This window comes from Apis laboriosa, unplaced genomic scaffold, assembly GCF_014066325.1.
Source record: "Apis laboriosa isolate Shangri-la unplaced genomic scaffold, ASM1406632v1 scaffold152_cov153, whole genome shotgun sequence".
Classification (NCBI taxonomy): domain Eukaryota; kingdom Metazoa; phylum Arthropoda; class Insecta; order Hymenoptera; family Apidae; genus Apis; species Apis laboriosa.
In genome coordinates this window covers 218916-236107 of record NW_025221902.1, presented here as the reverse complement: position 1 = coordinate 236107, position 17192 = coordinate 218916, and the positions used below count along the sequence as shown (strand labels likewise).

The following is a 17192-nucleotide window of genomic DNA, read 5'->3' as shown; positions in this document are numbered from 1 at the left end:
TGAAGTTTTAGTTTGTTTATTTTCTTTTTTTTTTTTATTTTTTTTATTTATTTTCTTGTCTTCAATTTCTTCACTCTTTAATTTATTTCCCAAAGTATTTATAGTAACTTGTCTATAATATAAATATAAAAAATGATATGAATAATGTTTTTATTATTATTTTATTTTTATATATTATTATAAAAATAAATATAACAATATATACCTTATTTTTTCTTTATTATATACACGTTTAAATGTAGGAATGGTTGATATCTTTTCTCTAGTAGGAGCTTTATGTTCAAGTTTTCGTTTTTCCTTTTTACTATGTTTTTTCATAGCTAACATATAATCAGGAACATTACATCCAGATTCTCGCATGATAGTAGCTATACTAAAATATTAAAAATATATTGCTATATATATTGTTTTATAATTTATATCTTAACATCATGGTTTAAATTAATATTTACCTTCTTAAATTTGTAGTATCTTGTTCAGTAAAAAAAGTAATTGCTTTTCCTTTATGTCCAGCTCTACCAGTACGACCTATTTTAAACAATATATGTTAAGAATTTTTAAATATTATTTTATATTATTAATGTAATTCTTTTTTTATTAAATTCAGAAATACATACCAATTCTATGAATATAAGAAATAGCAGATGATGGAAAATCATAATTGATAACAAGATTTATACCCTTAAAATCAATACCTCTTGCCATTAATTCTGTACATATTAAGACCCATATTTTTCCTTCTCTAAAACAACGAACTACATTGTCTCGCTATAAAAGAAAAAATTATATTAAAATCATTTGGTTAATAAATTATTATTTATAAAAAAAATACCTGTGTTTGTGTTCTATCAGCATGAATTACGTCAACATTAATTCCATCATATATAAGTTCATTAAATAATTCTTGTGCTCTTTCTTTGCTTTGTACAAATACCAGCACAGGTGGTAATATTCCCTTTATTGAATGCAATTAAGCATAATAATAGAATAAAATAAATTTCATAATATAATAATAAAGATAATACCTTTTGAATAATATTTCTAAGAGCTACAAGTTTTCCTCTTTCTGCACCAACAAATAAAAGTTCTTGTTCTACCAAATCAGTTGCAGCATTTCTATAAAAAATATAACATATAGTCAAGAAATATTTGTTTGCAGATAATATATTTTTTTATAGATTTAAAAAAAATGATTTAAACCTATGTCCAACAGTAACTGTTATAAGACCTTTCAAATTACGTCGACACCATTTGGTTACTATAGGAGTATTAGTTGCACTAAACATTGCCTTATGTAATTTTTCACTTGTACATGATTTTGAAATTTTTTCAAATTGATCTCTGAAGCATCTTATTCCATCTTCAAACAATTTATCTACTTCATCCACAATTAGCCATTCAACACTAAAATTTAAATATTTGTTATAATTTTTATGTATTATATATTATGATTCTAATATAATTGAATCATTAAAATTTATAAATGATTAAATTATTATATGTTGATATATCAATTTTAAATTATTACTTATTAAAAGAAATAGCTGGTGGATCTTGATTCAATAAATATATTATTCTTTTTGGAGTAGTGATTAATATATCTGTAATAAAAATAAAATTATATAGTTATATATACTCTCATTATTTTAATATTTCATATATTTTATACTAACCAAATTTTTGTGAACTTTTAGGTCCATATTTGTTTAATGCTTGATTTATTTTACTTATAATGTGAATTTTAAAATTATATCCCTCACTAAGACGTAAACATTCTCTATATGTTTGTTTTGCTAATTCTCTTGTTGGACTTAATATAACAGCTCTAAATCCTTTTTTTTCTGGTCCACCTAAATGATGAATTATAGGTAATAAAAATGCAGCTGTTTTTCCAGATCCTGTTGGAGCACAAGCTAATATTTGCCTGCCCTATTTCAGTAAAGATTATAAAGAAATTAATAATTTTTTGCTGAAAGTATTAATAAAATAAAATTTTTAATAAATATTATATATAATGATTTATACTTATAACATACTTGTAACATAACAGGTATAGCTTGCATTTGAATTGGAGTAGGATACTGATAACCACAATTTATAATATTATTTATTAACTTTTTAGATATACCATAATCTCTTGATAATTCAATAAATTCTAAAACAGGTTTAGGTATTCTATTGCCTGTGACACTTATGTGATAATGATTACGATGTTGATTAATCTAAGAAAATATTTAATTTATTAAAATTGTTATTTTTAAAACTAATTAATTTTTAATAAAAAAAAACATTTAAAACCTTCTCTTGTGTTAATTTTAATTGTTTTTCTTCTGTTAAAGACACTTTGCACTTTTTATTTTGATTTTTGGAAACAGACATTCCATTAATTAACATTAGTTCATTAATATTTTCAGTTTTTTCCTCAATATCATTGTATTTTCTTTTCTTACATATTGCTGAATAATTTATATCATCAAAAGTTTTAATTATTTTTTTATCACTAATTACATTTTCAGGTTGCTTTTTAATAAGCTATACAAGAAACAGAATGATTATCATATTAATAAAATTTATTTAAAATATATTTATATTTTTAAATATTTTAATAATATTTTATTTTTGGAAATACCTGAAATCTTTCTGCATCAATCTGAAAACGTTTTTTATCAAATTTTATACCAGTAGAAAGTTTTCGAAAAAGTTCATATGCGTCCATTTTTCTATTTATTATATTTAATATTATTGATTAATTATATTTTTGTATTCAATAGATATTCTTGTATAAAAATATAATATAATATTTGGTACTACAAGAAATTGAAGATTACTTAAAGATACACATAAGAGATATAAACATAGTCTATATTTCTAACCTATATACTTACTTATATATACTTACTATTTCTATTCTATCTATATACTTACCTATATACTTAAGTTGGTATTATTTAATAGTATTATTTATTTAAAAATATTACCGCATTAACGTAATTTGATTACTTATTCTATTTGTAAATATAATTTTATTATATAATCTTAATCGATACATTTGAAATATAATTTAAATTGTTTTTCAATTATGTATATTTTAAAAGACAGAATGTATTTGGAAACTGTTGAAGGATTTAATGTATAATATTAGAAAAGAAGAATTAAAACTTAGAAACAGAAATATTTTATTTAACATAATATTTTATCAAGGACTTTGATTAAATTGATTAAATCATAATTGATTAAAAATCATAAATTTTGAAAATTAATTTTCGTACGAAGTATACTCTATATATCAACATTTTATTTTTTATCGTTATTTACTAACGAAGGATTCGAGAATTGAATCTAATAAAAATATGTTTGATACATATGATTTTTTCGATTGAGTCATCAGGATCAAAAACGGAAACTTTAAATTAGCAGATTCTTATTGATATCATAGTGTGATTTGTAAAAATGTAAATATATATAATGTAAAAATGAAAATATAATCTTAAAATTTTAAAAAATCGATCGTTTATTCGATAATAAAATTTTAAATCTTTCAAAAGAATACAAAAAATTTGAAATGCAGAATTAATCTGAATTAAAAAAATTTTTTTTCTTAGTCTCATTTTTTAATCTCAGCTTTTCGATTTCATTTTGTTTTTTGCAATCTTTTTGGATCATTTTAACTTAATGATGGACTGAATTCTGTTTTGTGTATTGATGATTTTTCTTTCGTATCTTAATTCACTCGAACAAGCAAAAGTGAAAAAAAAAATAGTAAGGATGGCGCGATGCACACGTGCATGTAGTTTAGAGCGAAAGAGAAAGTGTATTGAAAAGATAAAATAACTCTTAAAATTTAGGATCTTTTTAAAGCACATGAATAGAGACAAAATAGAATATATCGTGAAAGATTTTTCAAGAATTATATATATTTTAACTAAAAATAATTAATTTGATTCTATTCATAATAAATTAATTTTAGAAATTTTTTGAGTGAAGCGTCTTTCAAATCTTTCTATTTGATCATTTATGTTATTAATTAATTAAACAATATATTTATATTTGTTCAGTCAATTTTAAAAGCTATTTTAACTCTATCTTCGAAGTCAATTCATAGGTTATGATGTTATTAAAATTAAATTCATGCGACAACATAACAATTCAATCAGTAATATGAACTACCAACATTAATATGTAAAACTGTTTGTTGATAGAATAACAACTTCATCTATATTAATTTGATAAAAAGAATTGTATATTTATGATTAAGGTAAACAATAATCAACTTGATATTTCTATAAAAAAATACAAAATAATTAAAGAAATTTTTGTTGGAAATTTGTGCCAATAATATCATCAATAAATTTTATGAATGAATGAATTGGAAATATGCATACTTTTTACCTATTTAAATAATATAAAATACAATCAGCAAAATTGTTTTCTAATGTTTATATTACTATTGAAGAAAATGTATATTGAAAAATACAAAGTAACAGTAAGTAGTAATGAATCCATAAAATAAATTTATTAAATAAATCAATTTCTAGGAGATTAAAATGTATTATAAGAAAAAATTGTTATATTTTGTTTTTTCATAATTAGTATTTTCAATTATATATGCTATACATTTTAATTATTAAATAATAATTAAATAATTAAATAATAAGTAATATATTATGNATTATATATAATAATTATACATATAAATATATAATTCCAAATTCTCATTTATTCTTAATACTTTATTCAATTTTTTCTAATTATTATATTATAATAATTTAATTTAATTAAAATTATTATTTATTTACTAATTTCTTTACATCTTTTGTATTTCTACGATATTAAATAAATATATTTTTTTAATATGTAATATGTAAAAAATATGTTTTTATTAATATGTAAAAAGATATTTTATTTCATTTTATCATAGTAAGTTTTTTTTATTAATATTTCTGTTCTTTATATATAGCATTATTTCATTTTTAGCAGATCTATTTAAAAAGTTAAAAATATGGAAGGTCATTCATATGTTTCATGTATCAAGATTAATGGAATTCCTATTTTACCACCAATGGTATGCATATTAATTATTTTATTATTATTTAAAATTTATTTTATGATTGAATTTATTTTTTTCAGATAACTAAAGATATTAAGCGAGAATTATCTAATTATAAAGAAAGTGCAATAAATATAGAAAAAAAATTGATTATTTCGCGTATTAACAAACAATGTAATAGTAATACTTATATAGAGAAAGTTCAAAAAGAATTGAAAGATATAAAATATAATTATAGTTCAAGAGAAAATTTGAATCCTTTTGAATATGATAATTTTAATGAAAATATTGTTACAGTTGTAAGTGATGTTCCAATAGAAACATTCAAAAGTTCTAATGAAAATCTAGAAAAAACTTTACAGTATGATAAAGATTTAAACTTGAGATGTAAATCTGAAAATCAGATAAATTTAGTTCCTAGTACTGTTTCAAGATCCGAGTCAATAACTTCTAGTAATGATTCAAATACAACAACTTTAATAAAATCTACTACTACAGAAACAATATCAGAAATTTGGAAACCACAAGTGCCTAAAACATTAAATATAATTCCATTGACATTAAATAATGCTAGTCTTAAAGAAAATGAATGTCAAGAAAATGATTTGGATAATTTAGGAGACACTCCTAAATTAGTACGTCAAGGTTCCTATGTGTTAGATACTCCAAGTCCTATATTGTTGGCACATATGCAAATGGAATTAGCTAGTTCAACTTGTGCTCCTTCTTCTGAATATGTTCCAACCTCCTGTACTAATGTGAATCGACGAAAAGAATGGAATGTTGCACAAGCTAAAGTTGAATGGGAATATGAAACTAAAAATAAGGAATCTGTTCCTATTGCAAACTTTTATTCTAATATTGATCATAAAATGTGTAAGTCTGTTTCTTTACAAACAAAGCCTGAATGTTCTTTAGCAACATATTCATCAACAAGATCAGCTGATTGTATTCAGACAATGTTAGCTAAAGAGTATATTGATAAAAGTGATATACAAATTAATCAAGATAAAAAGCATACTATAGATAATAATAATGAAATGAGAAAAAAACTTCAAACATGGAATAAATGTAACAGCACTTTTAATTCATGTAAAATTGGAGGTTCTTTAGAAAATCTAAATGAGCAAAATAATATTTCTACATCTAATAACTTTATGGAGAAACTTTCAAGAAACACAGATATAAAAAATTCTATATCTAGATTAAAATCTACTATTGCATCTGATAAACTTTTAACAGTTTACAAAAAAGTACAAGAAATGCATAAAAAACAAATGGCTGAATTAATGTTTCGTCAACACAGAGAACAAACATTACTTCAAAAGGAATTTGAAAAGCAACAATTACTTTTATTGATTGAAATTAAAAAGTCCTTTCCAGAAGTTTCAGTTTCTTTACTTTCTGAAAATATTTTATCTCCTGCTTTTAATCAAATTATTTCTAATGATAATAAGGTTTTTGAAAATAATAATGATAATATGCAAAATGTAAAAAAAGTAAAAAATAATTTAGAAGAAAAAATAGAATATTCACAAGATCATATGAAAATGATTTCATGCCCATTAAATTATATATATCCTGAAATGAATTATGATAATGCTTCCTATTCTACTAAATATTCATGTATAGTTCAGTCATCAGAAACAGAATTATCCAATATTAATAATTCTATAAAAAAAATGAAAGAAAAAGATGTAGAAATACAGTCAAATGATATAAAAAATCATAAAGAAAAATTATTAGAAGAAACTGAAGATAGTAAACGTTCAAACGTTAGTCGAGAATTATTTCCTTTAGATAGTAAGACTACCCATGTACCAATCCCTGATAGGACAATATATGAAACTAAACATGTAAGAAATTAGTGTTTTATATATTTATCTTCTTAATAGCAATAAATTTATTTTAATGTTACAGATAAAAGCAGCAAATATAATAAATGCATATACAAGAGGATATTTAGTACGTAGAATGATGCAAACTGAACGTGTAATTGCTTTAAAAAATACATATAAAGAAGCTTTACATTGCATGCTTAAACTTCATGTCGATGCACCTCTTAATCGTTCAGAATTTAATTTTTTACATCGTCTTCAATTACAGGTAATATTGATAATAATTTATAAAAAAATATTAATGTCTTTTATAATAAAAAATTTATCTATTAAACTTTTATTTTGTTTTTATTAAAAATTAATTCTTATGTTGTACATATTTGATTTATGAAAATTTAAAAAAATTTAAAAATAATATAATTTTCTTTGTATCAATTAATTTTATAATAATTACAATAATAACATGAAATAAAGCAGACAATTTCTATTTAAAATCTTACATTATTTTAATAATAAAAGATATTTTATTAATAAAATTTATCTTTTCAATATTATTAATAATATTATCAATAAATGGAATGATTATTGATTATTGATTATATTATAAAATATGAAATTTAAAAAAAATATTTATTAAATATTTATTAGAATTTTTTGATTTGTAAAAGTGCGATGCTGCTTCTATGAATATAGTGGAGTTATTTGCCCAAAATCCACAGAAAAGAATGCAAGTAATAGCTCAAGATCGTGAAATTAAACAAACTCGCATAGAGCGTCCTACATCTGCAAGATCATATTCATTTGCAACTCAGCGGACTCTAGCCAGGAAAAAATTGAAGGAGTATGACTCTGCATAGTAAAATTTACATTTTTTTTACAGAAATTCCAATGAATTTTTATGATGTAGAATGTTATGTTATTGAAACAAAATAAATTATTTCATTATTTGCTATTACATATTTGTATTAAATTTAATATTATGACTTTATTGATAAATTAGTTATATCAAATTTACAATTGGAAAATATCAAGTATATTTTATATTCTCAATAATTAGATAACATTTATTTAACAAATTCTGAAATCATATTTTCATTGTACAGTTTTTCATTTTTATATTGTAATAATGTTATCATATTTTTTAATATATTTACATATTTTAATTTATTTATTGTTTCTTTCTTTATTATTAGGATGGAAGAATATCAACCAACTTCGTTTGTTCGTTCATGTTTGTCTAGATCTAGATGTCAAACTTGGACTTCAGATATTAAAGAAAGACTTATTTCTTCAAACATTTTGTGTAAGTTATAATATTAATTACTATAATTAACTTGAAAATTATATACAAGTATATGTATCTGTTTAATTAACTATTATATTTATAATATTTATAATATAATAGTTATTATATTATAATATAATAAAAACTTATATAATTTATAGATCAAAGTATTAAAAGAAGTACTAGTGCCGGAACTGTACGAAAACCATGGCGGTAAATTATAATAGTGCCTTTTATTATTGACTTAGTATATATATATGTACATTTTGTTATATGTAAACAAATCCACTTTGTGCCTGAATTTTGTAATAAATTTGTTTCGTATAAGATAGTGATTTTTATTTGCATAAATCACTTATATAATAAAGAAATTTTAACATTGATTTGATGATTTATTTTTGATTTGAAAAATTTAAAAAAAAAAGAAATAAAAAATAATAACATTCAATTTATTTTATAGTTCGATAATAAAAATAGCAATAGAAATGATAATTCATAGAAATTCAATTTATCCATCACTTTTGCGCATGCGTATACTAGCGCATGCGTATATATGCACGTTGTGTGACGGAACGAATACAGGGTAGTGTGCAGTAACCAGGAGAATATTTTACTTTATTTTGTGATACATTAAGTTGAAATAATAATAATTTATTTTTAGATTAATTATGTTTACAACAATTGTGATTGAGTTTTAACGAAAAAACCATGTGCGATAATGTAAACAACAATCCATTTGCTGGATTGTTTTCAACTATCAACGATGCCGTATCATTCTCGTCTCAGAATCAAACTATTATTAACGAAAATAATAAAGTTAATCATGTTGCACAAATAGAGGATAAAAACATTGACAATATTACGGGAACCATAAATTTTCAAGATTCCAAAGATTCTAAAATCGATAATCAGGTTAACTGCCTTCTTGGTGATATACTTGGTATAACATTACATGGAATTGAAGCAAATGAACATCAAAAACGTAGATTGATTTTCGTTAATGTTGATTCAATCGAACAAGCAGTTTTTGAACGATTAATGTTATCTGATTTAGAATCCAAATTAATACCCATTGAAAATTCTCAACAAATTTTTACTGATTCTCATACAATAGAAAAACAAGTAATACCTTATTTGTTTGAAAGTTATTGTCGATTACAAAAATATCAAAATAAACCAGAATTTTCTAATATTCTTTGTAAAATAAATCAAATTATATTGCAAAATACAAGTGTTGCATTACAGGAACCAGAATTATTTGAAGAACAAAAGGTATGTGTATTTAACAAAGTCAATTATGATAAATTTAAAGAATGCAATTTAATTTTAATTTTAATTTTTATAGATTCACAATCAATTTATTGCACTATGTATGGATGGAACTGAACTCAAATCAGAATTTTTATCATTTATTAATGGTATTGTATTGGAATTACAAACAGAAAATGAGAAAAATGCTACAGATGCAATAGCTGTATCTTTTAATCCTATTCTTGATATAATTTATAAAGAGGCAGCACAAAGTAATCTTGTTCTTTTTCGTCAATATTGGTTTACTATATTAAGTCTTTTTTCTTCAATAGAACCTTTAGCTAAATTATTAATTAATCATAGTACTCCTAAAAATAATCAAGGTCGAGCATATGCAGATACATTATTAGGTGCACTTTTTAGTTTAAGTTGTTTACCAAAAACAATAGAAGAACCATTTTACTTTTTTGAAAAACCATTGCAATTAGTAAGTAAGCTATAAAAAAAATGAATAAAATTATTTATAAAATTTATTTATAAAAGTATTGATTTAATATTTTTTTTTTTTAAGACTTCAGCTACTGTTGAGGGAAATATTTGGACAGTCTTAGATGCATTAAATGAATCATTACAAAAAGTTTTTCATTTATTATTAAAGTGTTCATCAGAAGTTCGTCATTTAACTTTACAATGGATAGGCAATTGTCTTCATTCTAATGCAAATAGGGGGAAAATTTGGAATGCTCAAAATGATGTGAGTTTTAGCTCAATGTTATGTGTCTCTGATGGTTTTATGTTAAATTTAGGAAATGTGCTATTGCGTCTTTGTCAACCATTTTGCATTAAACAAAATGATTCCAAAGTGCCTAAAATTGATCCAACATATTGTGCTGCAGATGTAAGTTAATTTATTATATTATGAATTATTTAAGATTATTTATTAAATTTTAAATAATATAATATTTTATAAAAATTTAGGTTAATGATCAGAATGAATGTATAAATTCAATTATACATTTAAAAGGAATGACTTCAGAAACTTGTTTGATACCAACATCAGAAGGTGGTGCTAGACCAGTAGCAAAGACATTTGGATTTACTACAGAATGCTTTTTTTTAACTCATAGAGCATTAGATCTTGGATATAGAGTAGTATTAGACAAACTTTTAAGGTTTGTAAATCTTTTTATTTGTGTTTAATTAAAATTTATAATAAAAATTAAAAATTTGTAGAACAAATCAAGATTTGGTAAGAATACAGAGAGTATATCAGGATGCTCAAAATGGTGGAAGATCAGAAGTATTTGAAATGATAACTCAACGTATGGAAGAAGAAATGACCAAGTATATATTTTTGAATCATAAAAATAAAAAAAATATTTTTCTTTTTTCTATACAAATGTTATCAAAAAAAATTTATATAGTATAGTTTACATATTTATTACATAATTTATATTTTGAATTTTAGATATTTATCTCTAAGAGCAAGTCTTTTAGTACCAGAAATGTTAAAACTTCTAGCAAAATTTCATGCAACAACAGCATTTTGGTTAGTACAAGTATATTTGAATGAAGTTGGAGAAAATGAACAAAATGATTACATTCCAAAAGAATGTAAAGTGGTAACATTTCCTCTACCAGAAACTGTTCCAGATACTTTAAGGTATCTTTAAGTATTTTTTTTTTTTTAAGCTATAATAATAATTATTTTTAATATTTAATATTATTATTTAACATATAGATGCATTCCTGAATTTGTGGTAGAAAATACCATTCGATTTTTGTATTTATTACGCCGTTTAAATCCAAATATTTTTGAAGAACAAGGATCAGCTTTTCTTACACCTGTACTTACAGAGGTAAGCTAATAATAATATAATATTAAAAAATAAAATTTAATAAAATAATTGGTATATTATATCAGATAATAGTATTAATGGAATCTCAACAACGTTTATATAATCCTCATTTACGTGCTCGTCTGGCAGAAGGTTTAGAAGCTCTTTTACCTACAAGCGATGAAACTATGAGCCCTGTAACACCAAGTTTAGGGACATTCCATAGAGAACAATTATTTATTACACATCCATATAGACAATATGTATGTAATTATCAAAATTCATAAAATAGAATTTTTTTTTTTTTTACATACATAAAAAATTTATTTATTTTTTTATTTATTTATTTTTTTATGTATTATGTATTTAGATTGTTCCGAATTTACTTAAAGTATTTGTAAGCATTGAAATGACTGGACAAAGCGTACAATTTGAACAAAAATTTAATTATCGACGACCAATGTATGTTGTTATGGAATATTTATGGAAACTGCCAGAACATCGTAATAATTTTATGTAAGTAAAGAATAAAGATATACTGTTATTATTACTGATTCATTATTTTTTTTAAATTTTATAATAAAAAATAATTTACCAATTCCAATATGTTAAATAGTATTTTATAATAATTTATTTAAAATATAATTTAATATTTTAAAGTTCTATTTTAAAGTTCTTTAGCTGAAGAAGCAGAAACTAATATGGAAGCAGCTCAACCTCCATTATTTTTGCGTTTTATAAATCTTTTGATGAATGATGCAGTTTTTTTATTAGATGAAGCACTTTCAAGCATGGCTCAATTAAAACAATTGATTCAAGCAAGGTATATATAATTTACTCAATAATATTAATAGATAATTCTAATTTTTAAGTTTTTATAAATTTTATATTTGATAAATAAAATTAATGAAAAATAATTTCAATTAAAAGGGAAAGTGGAGAATGGAATAAACTACCACAACATGAACGTGATCAACAGGCTCATTATCTTTTACATCTTGGAATGATAGCTCGATTTGATAATATATTAGGTAGAAAAACTATATATACATTAAAAATGTTAACTACAGAAATAAAATCCATCTTTTGTCATCCAACAATGGTGGATCGTATTGCTTCAATGCTTAATTATTTATTGCTTCAATTGGTTGGACCAAACAAAAAAAATCTTAAGGTAAAAATCATAATTAAAAATTATGATTTTATAATAATATAATAATATTTATAATAATATTTAATATAATATATATTTAAATTATATAATTTTAAAATTTATGTAAATATAAAGTATTTTAATATAAAATTTTAATTTTTTTAGGTTAATGGTCAAAAAGAATATGCTTTCAATCCAGCAAATTTAGTATTAAATATATGCGAAATTTATATAAATCTTAGTCAAAATGAATCTTTTACGCTTGCTGTTTCGCAAGATGGTCGTTCATATAGTTCAGAACTTTTCAAATTAGCTGACAATGTTCTTGGTAAGTATTTATATCTTTGGTAAGTATTTATATCTAGAAAGTATCAAATATATAAAATAATATTACAATTCATATATAATTTTTATGATTATGATATATTTATGATATATTTTAGTTCGTATCGGTGGCGTGGGTATATTAGGCGATTTAGATCAATTTGCAAAAAATGTAGAAGCAGCTGCAAGTCATAAAAAAGAAGAAGATGAAATTTTAATTGATGCTCCTGATGAATTTCTTGATCCAATTATGTCTACATTAATGACAGATCCTGTCATTCTTCCATCATCAAAGATAACTATAGATCGCCAAACTATCGCAAGGTTAAAATTTCTTTGTTTATTCAAACCATTTTTATATAAAATATGTATGATTATATTACTAATACTATTTAGGCATTTATTAAGTGATCAAACCGATCCCTTTAATCGATCTCCTCTTACTATGGATATGGTAAAATCAAATATTGAACTTCAACATAGAGTACAAGAATGGATTCAACAAAAGAAGCAAGAAAAAACGAGAAATTGCCATTGATCAAAACAGTTGGTAAACTAAAATATATGATTTAAAATATATAATTATATTCAAATTTACTTCTTTATGAATTTTTTAATGAAAACTGGATTTTTATGATTTCAGATAATAAATATAACAAAATATGATCAATGGTAAATTCAGAGTTTTACATTATTTATTAAAATTTCGTTATTTCATAATTTACAGAGTGGTATATATTTTTCTATACAAATCCTTATAGATATGTACAGCTATCTATTATTGTCTATAATTATCATCATTCTATAGAGAATTCTGATATTGCATTTTGTAGAAAGAATTGTTCTACAATAGTGTATGTAATAATGTAATCGTACAGAAAAATATTGTTATTATTGTATAATAAGTGTAAAAAGTATTCGTTATAAAGATTCTTATGCATAACTTAAATGAAATAAGTGTTATAAATGAATTAATAAAGTTAATTTCTACCATAATTAAAATAGTCCCAAATTTCATAAATACATAATGTCCAAATTTAATTTTAACTTTTTAATTGTGAACATATCTAGGTGTTCAATAATAAAAATTATGAGCAGCATTATATTATGAGTAAATGTCTTTTATATTTTCTTCCTAAGAAAGTTTTTTTTATATTTTTTTGCATAAATATTTTACATTAATTTTTCTATAAACATTATTTATTTTATTAATGTATTTTTATGATAATTATTGTTTTAAATAATAATTTTAACTTTAGCTATATACAGTATTTAAAAAATTAAGAATAGTATTAATAAAAAAAATTGATAAAATAATAATTCATTGTTAATTGTAAATTGTAATTCATTAAAAAATGTTTAATTCATATTCAATAATAATTGTTACAATTTTTCAAATATTGTAATGTTTACGAAAAATCTATTTATAAAATAGTGACAAGTTCATTAAAATCAGTAATATACCATAATGATTGCTGTTTGACATTTTCTCTAATTACATTTCCTCCATATCCTGTATAATAAAACTGATATTATAATTAAACATGGTATTAAAAGTTGAATGAAATGAAATAAATTAAATTGAGATACGATATACCTATAAATAAATCTACTATTGAAGTAGTTTCTAAATCTGTTGATCCATCACCAATATGAACAATAGTTTTAAGTTCTTTTTTATTCTTAAGATACTTAATTACTTTTACTTTCCCACCATTTTCTGCAGTAGGTTGATTTTCATCAAATCCTGCATATTCTCCTATAAATAGATTTATAAAGAAACATAAAAATGAAATATATATATATATAATTAATTTTATATTAAAGTAAATAAACAATAACCTGTGTAATAGAATTTAAGTTTATTTGCAAAAATATTCTCTAATGGAATATTAAGTGATGTGGCAATTGGTGCAATTAAAGAATGAAATCCACCAGATATAAAAAATATTTGCTTTTTATGATTTTGTAGTGTTGTTATCAAAGTTCTGAAATTTTCATAAATAATTTTAAAAGAAATAATTTTACTAATTTATTTATGAAAATTTCTTGTCATATTCAATTCATTTCAATTCATATTTTTTCCTACTTAATTCCAGGTGAAAGTTTTATTGGACGAGAAGCCAAAAATTGTTTTATTTGCATAAGATTTGGTTTTATAATATTCAATCTTTCCTCTAAGGATTGTCGAAATGTCATGTCTCCTTGCATGGCTCGATTTGTTCTAAAATCATTTTTATTTATTGAAATCAATTATTCCATATGATATATGAATTATATGAATGAACAAAAATAATGGAAAAAAAATGTTAAATTTTAGAATAGCAAAAAAAAAAAAAAATAAATAAATAGATATGATAAAATAAAAAAGAAAAAACTTACAACGAAATAACATCATTTTCTTTTCCACAAAACTTTGCTAGTTCATCAATTCCTTCTTCTTGTATGACGGTCGAATCAACATCAAAAGTTATCGCATCTGCATTTTTCCATATAGATCTTAATTCGTTTAAATTTGCCATTTATTTTGTGCAATATAAAATAATATACTAAAATTATAAATTTTTTCGTATTAAACGCAGATAATAATTAAACTTTTTTTTATCTTTATAAACTGTAACATTAAACAAAAGATACATAATAACTAATGTATGCACTTATATGTATATATATATATTTACTATAGTAGAGCAATGTTAATCACTAATCATAAGAAATTTTTATTTATATTTATTTTGCAATCTTATTAATAAATAATATATTATTTAAAAAATTTACAATTATAAAAAAAATTGTATTTGTATTTATTAAAAATATAATTTTTTAAGGTTAAGATATCATTATATAATACAATTAGTTAGAAAATATATTTAAAAAATTAATAATAAAAGAAGTATATGATATTTTTTACTTTTCTTATTATTATATTATTGTAGTATTATCGTAATAAAAAATAAAGATTAAAAAAACAATCAATGATTTATTTAAAAATAATTTATTTTTTTTTTAAATAATAAATTTAATATATATTAAATTTACTTATATTTAATTTTTAAAGTGAAAAAAAGAAGAAAAATATAAATTGAATTTTAAATTATGTTTATATTTTTTTTCACTTATAAATAATATTTGAAAATAAATAATATTAAGATATAATGGATAATAATAATAATGGATAAATTAAAGTTTTTGAATGGAATAGAAGTGAAAAAAAATTATCAATTATTGCCATTAGAAATATCAGAAATTAATATAATATAATTTTTAATTAATTTAGGATAACATGAAATTAGAGTAACATAGATAAATTAATCTTTAATAAAATAAAATTGAAAAAAAGATTATCGATTATTATAATTATTGTCAAAAAATTAAAATTTTCAATAAGAAAATAAAGAAGGAAATACTAGTTAACATCAAACATAAATGAAATATAACATACAATACAGATGATGTATGTATGAGATAAATATATATATAGACATATATACATAGGCCAGAGTCATATGATGTCAAAAAATGGATGTCAAAAAATGTTATATCTATTTGTTATATTCATCGCATTTTTGTAGCAGAGCAAAAGAAAATAAATAAATAAAAAGTAAAAAATGACTAATATAAAAAAAATAATTAAAAATTTGAAAATGAGTACTATCTTGATTAGAATTATTTGTAAAATATGTATTGTCACATGAAATAAAAAAACAAAAAAATAAATAATAAAAGAAGAATAAAGATAAACTAAAAAATGATTATTAGCGCCATCTCTTGAATGTCAAAGAAAATCTCTTTAAAAATAAAATAAAGTAAAATAATAATTTCGAATAAAAATATTTAAAAACTCAAGAAATGATGTTAATTTTCAATTTTTTTCAGCTTTATATAATATATCTTAAGATAATTTTAAGATAATAAAATAATATTTCTCATATGACACTATTTTATGATATTGTAATATTATAATATTATTATAATATTTTATGATAGATTTATACATATTGTGAATTTGATCATTCAGTAATAGTCAGAAATATACAAATATCTAAATTCTAAGAATAAATTCATAGAATATCAAATAATAGGATATTAATATCATATGATTTTAATTAATTAAAACCTATGATTTTTCAAGCACAAGTTTTAAAAAAGGATTAATTTATAAACTATTTCTATAGTTCAATATTTAAAATGTGTATATAAAATATATTTGCTTTTTGATATTATAATATACATATATCTTATAGTATTTTACTATTTAAATCTTTAATTTATAATTACATTATATATAAATGATTTTTAAAGTATTTGAAACAGTTAAATTGTAAATATTATTTTGGAAAACATTAAATTAAAAAAATTTTAAAAAATATAATTTTATTTTTGAGTTTACAATATATTAATTTTTATCATATGACTAATTTATAAATTAATATCATATAATCGATTCAAAATAGAC

The 17192-nt window shown here is 21.4% G+C and overlaps 4 protein-coding genes across 8 annotated transcripts; 2 read left to right on the top strand and 2 right to left on the bottom strand.

The window, feature by feature from the left end:
* Positions 1-18: 18 nt before the first annotated feature.
* Positions 19-2835, bottom strand: LOC122710777 (probable ATP-dependent RNA helicase DDX52; the record flags this gene model as incomplete). The annotated part of the gene is made up of 12 exons (XM_043928862.1): positions 2630-2835; positions 2299-2532; positions 2037-2222; positions 1674-1929; positions 1529-1601; positions 1201-1404; positions 1026-1116; positions 833-955; positions 618-768; positions 453-528; positions 206-373; positions 19-112 (listed from the first exon to the last, which is right to left on the bottom strand). Coding segments are annotated over exons 1-12 (1743 nt in total), but the record flags the coding sequence as incomplete, so codon positions are not given.
* A 951-nt stretch (positions 2836-3786) lies between these two features.
* Positions 3787-8514, top strand: LOC122710787. 3 transcript variants are annotated; one of them, XR_006345993.1, is made up of 7 exons: positions 3787-4483; positions 4975-5062; positions 5128-6903; positions 6968-7153; positions 7554-7741; positions 8079-8188; positions 8332-8363. XR_006345993.1 is itself a non-coding variant. In XM_043928890.1 (7 exons), the coding sequence occupies exons 2-7, from the start codon at positions 5000-5002 to the stop codon at positions 8385-8387; spliced, it is 2283 nt and encodes a 760-aa protein (XP_043784825.1). In that variant the 5' UTR covers positions 3787-4483; positions 4975-4999; the 3' UTR covers positions 8388-8514. The 3 variants fall into 3 exon arrangements, 2 of the variants coding, with proteins under 2 accessions (XP_043784825.1, XP_043784824.1); XM_043928890.1 differs by having other exon boundaries at positions 5128-6822; positions 7554-7726; positions 8332-8514; XM_043928889.1 differs by having other exon boundaries at positions 7554-7726; positions 8332-8514.
* A 235-nt stretch (positions 8515-8749) lies between these two features.
* LOC122710810 (ubiquitin conjugation factor E4 A) lies at positions 8750-13740 on the top strand. Of its 2 annotated transcripts, none has more exons than XM_043928941.1 (15): positions 8750-9442; positions 9516-9908; positions 9993-10319; positions 10400-10593; positions 10655-10765; positions 10890-11084; positions 11163-11280; positions 11346-11522; positions 11630-11775; positions 11933-12082; positions 12190-12433; positions 12578-12740; positions 12856-13060; positions 13133-13282; positions 13380-13740. In XM_043928941.1, exons 1-14 carry the CDS (start codon positions 8879-8881, stop codon positions 13272-13274), a joined length of 3129 nt encoding a protein of 1042 aa, XP_043784876.1. In that variant the 5' UTR covers positions 8750-8878; the 3' UTR covers positions 13275-13282; positions 13380-13740. The 2 variants fall into 2 exon arrangements, with proteins under 2 accessions (XP_043784876.1, XP_043784875.1); XM_043928940.1 differs by having other exon boundaries at positions 13133-13286.
* Positions 13741-14062: 322 nt separating this feature from the next.
* LOC122710811 (phosphoserine phosphatase) lies at positions 14063-15470 on the bottom strand. Of its 2 annotated transcripts, none has more exons than XM_043928942.1 (5): positions 15119-15470; positions 14826-14960; positions 14579-14724; positions 14334-14495; positions 14063-14249 (listed from the first exon to the last, which is right to left on the bottom strand). In XM_043928942.1, exons 1-5 carry the CDS (start codon positions 15256-15258, stop codon positions 14161-14163), a joined length of 672 nt encoding a protein of 223 aa, XP_043784877.1. In that variant the 5' UTR covers positions 15259-15470; the 3' UTR covers positions 14063-14160. The 2 variants fall into 2 exon arrangements, with proteins under 2 accessions (XP_043784877.1, XP_043784878.1); XM_043928943.1 differs by having other exon boundaries at positions 14093-14262.
* Between the last annotated feature and the right edge of the window lie 1722 nt (positions 15471-17192).

Bases quoted from the DNA above. Each gene is read 5' to 3' on its own strand.
- LOC122710787 (XM_043928889.1), top strand. From the start codon at position 5,000: ATGGAAGGTCATTCATATGTTTCATGTATCAAGATTAATGGAATTCCT. The intron at 7,727-8,078 runs GTATGACTCTGC...CTTTATTATTAG, and splicing joins GCCAGGAAAAAATTGAAGGA to GATGGAAGAATATCAACCAA. The intron at 8,189-8,331 runs GTAAGTTATAAT...TATAATTTATAG, and splicing joins TATTTCTTCAAACATTTTGT to ATCAAAGTATTAAAAGAAGT.
- LOC122710810 (XM_043928941.1), top strand. From the start codon at position 8,879: ATGTGCGATAATGTAAACAACAATCCATTTGCTGGATTGTTTTCAACT. The intron at 11,776-11,932 runs GTAAGTAAAGAA...TCTATTTTAAAG, and splicing joins GAACATCGTAATAATTTTAT to TTCTTTAGCTGAAGAAGCAG. The intron at 12,083-12,189 runs GTATATATAATT...TTCAATTAAAAG, and splicing joins AAACAATTGATTCAAGCAAG to GGAAAGTGGAGAATGGAATA.
- LOC122710811 (XM_043928942.1), bottom strand. From the start codon at position 15,258: ATGGCAAATTTAAACGAATTAAGATCTATATGGAAAAATGCAGATGCG. The intron at 14,961-15,118 runs GTAAGTTTTTTC...AAATGATTTTAG, and splicing joins GAAAATGATGTTATTTCGTT to AACAAATCGAGCCATGCAAG. The intron at 14,496-14,578 runs GTTATTGTTTAT...ATCTATTTATAG, and splicing joins ACTTAAATTCTATTACACAG to GAGAATATGCAGGATTTGAT.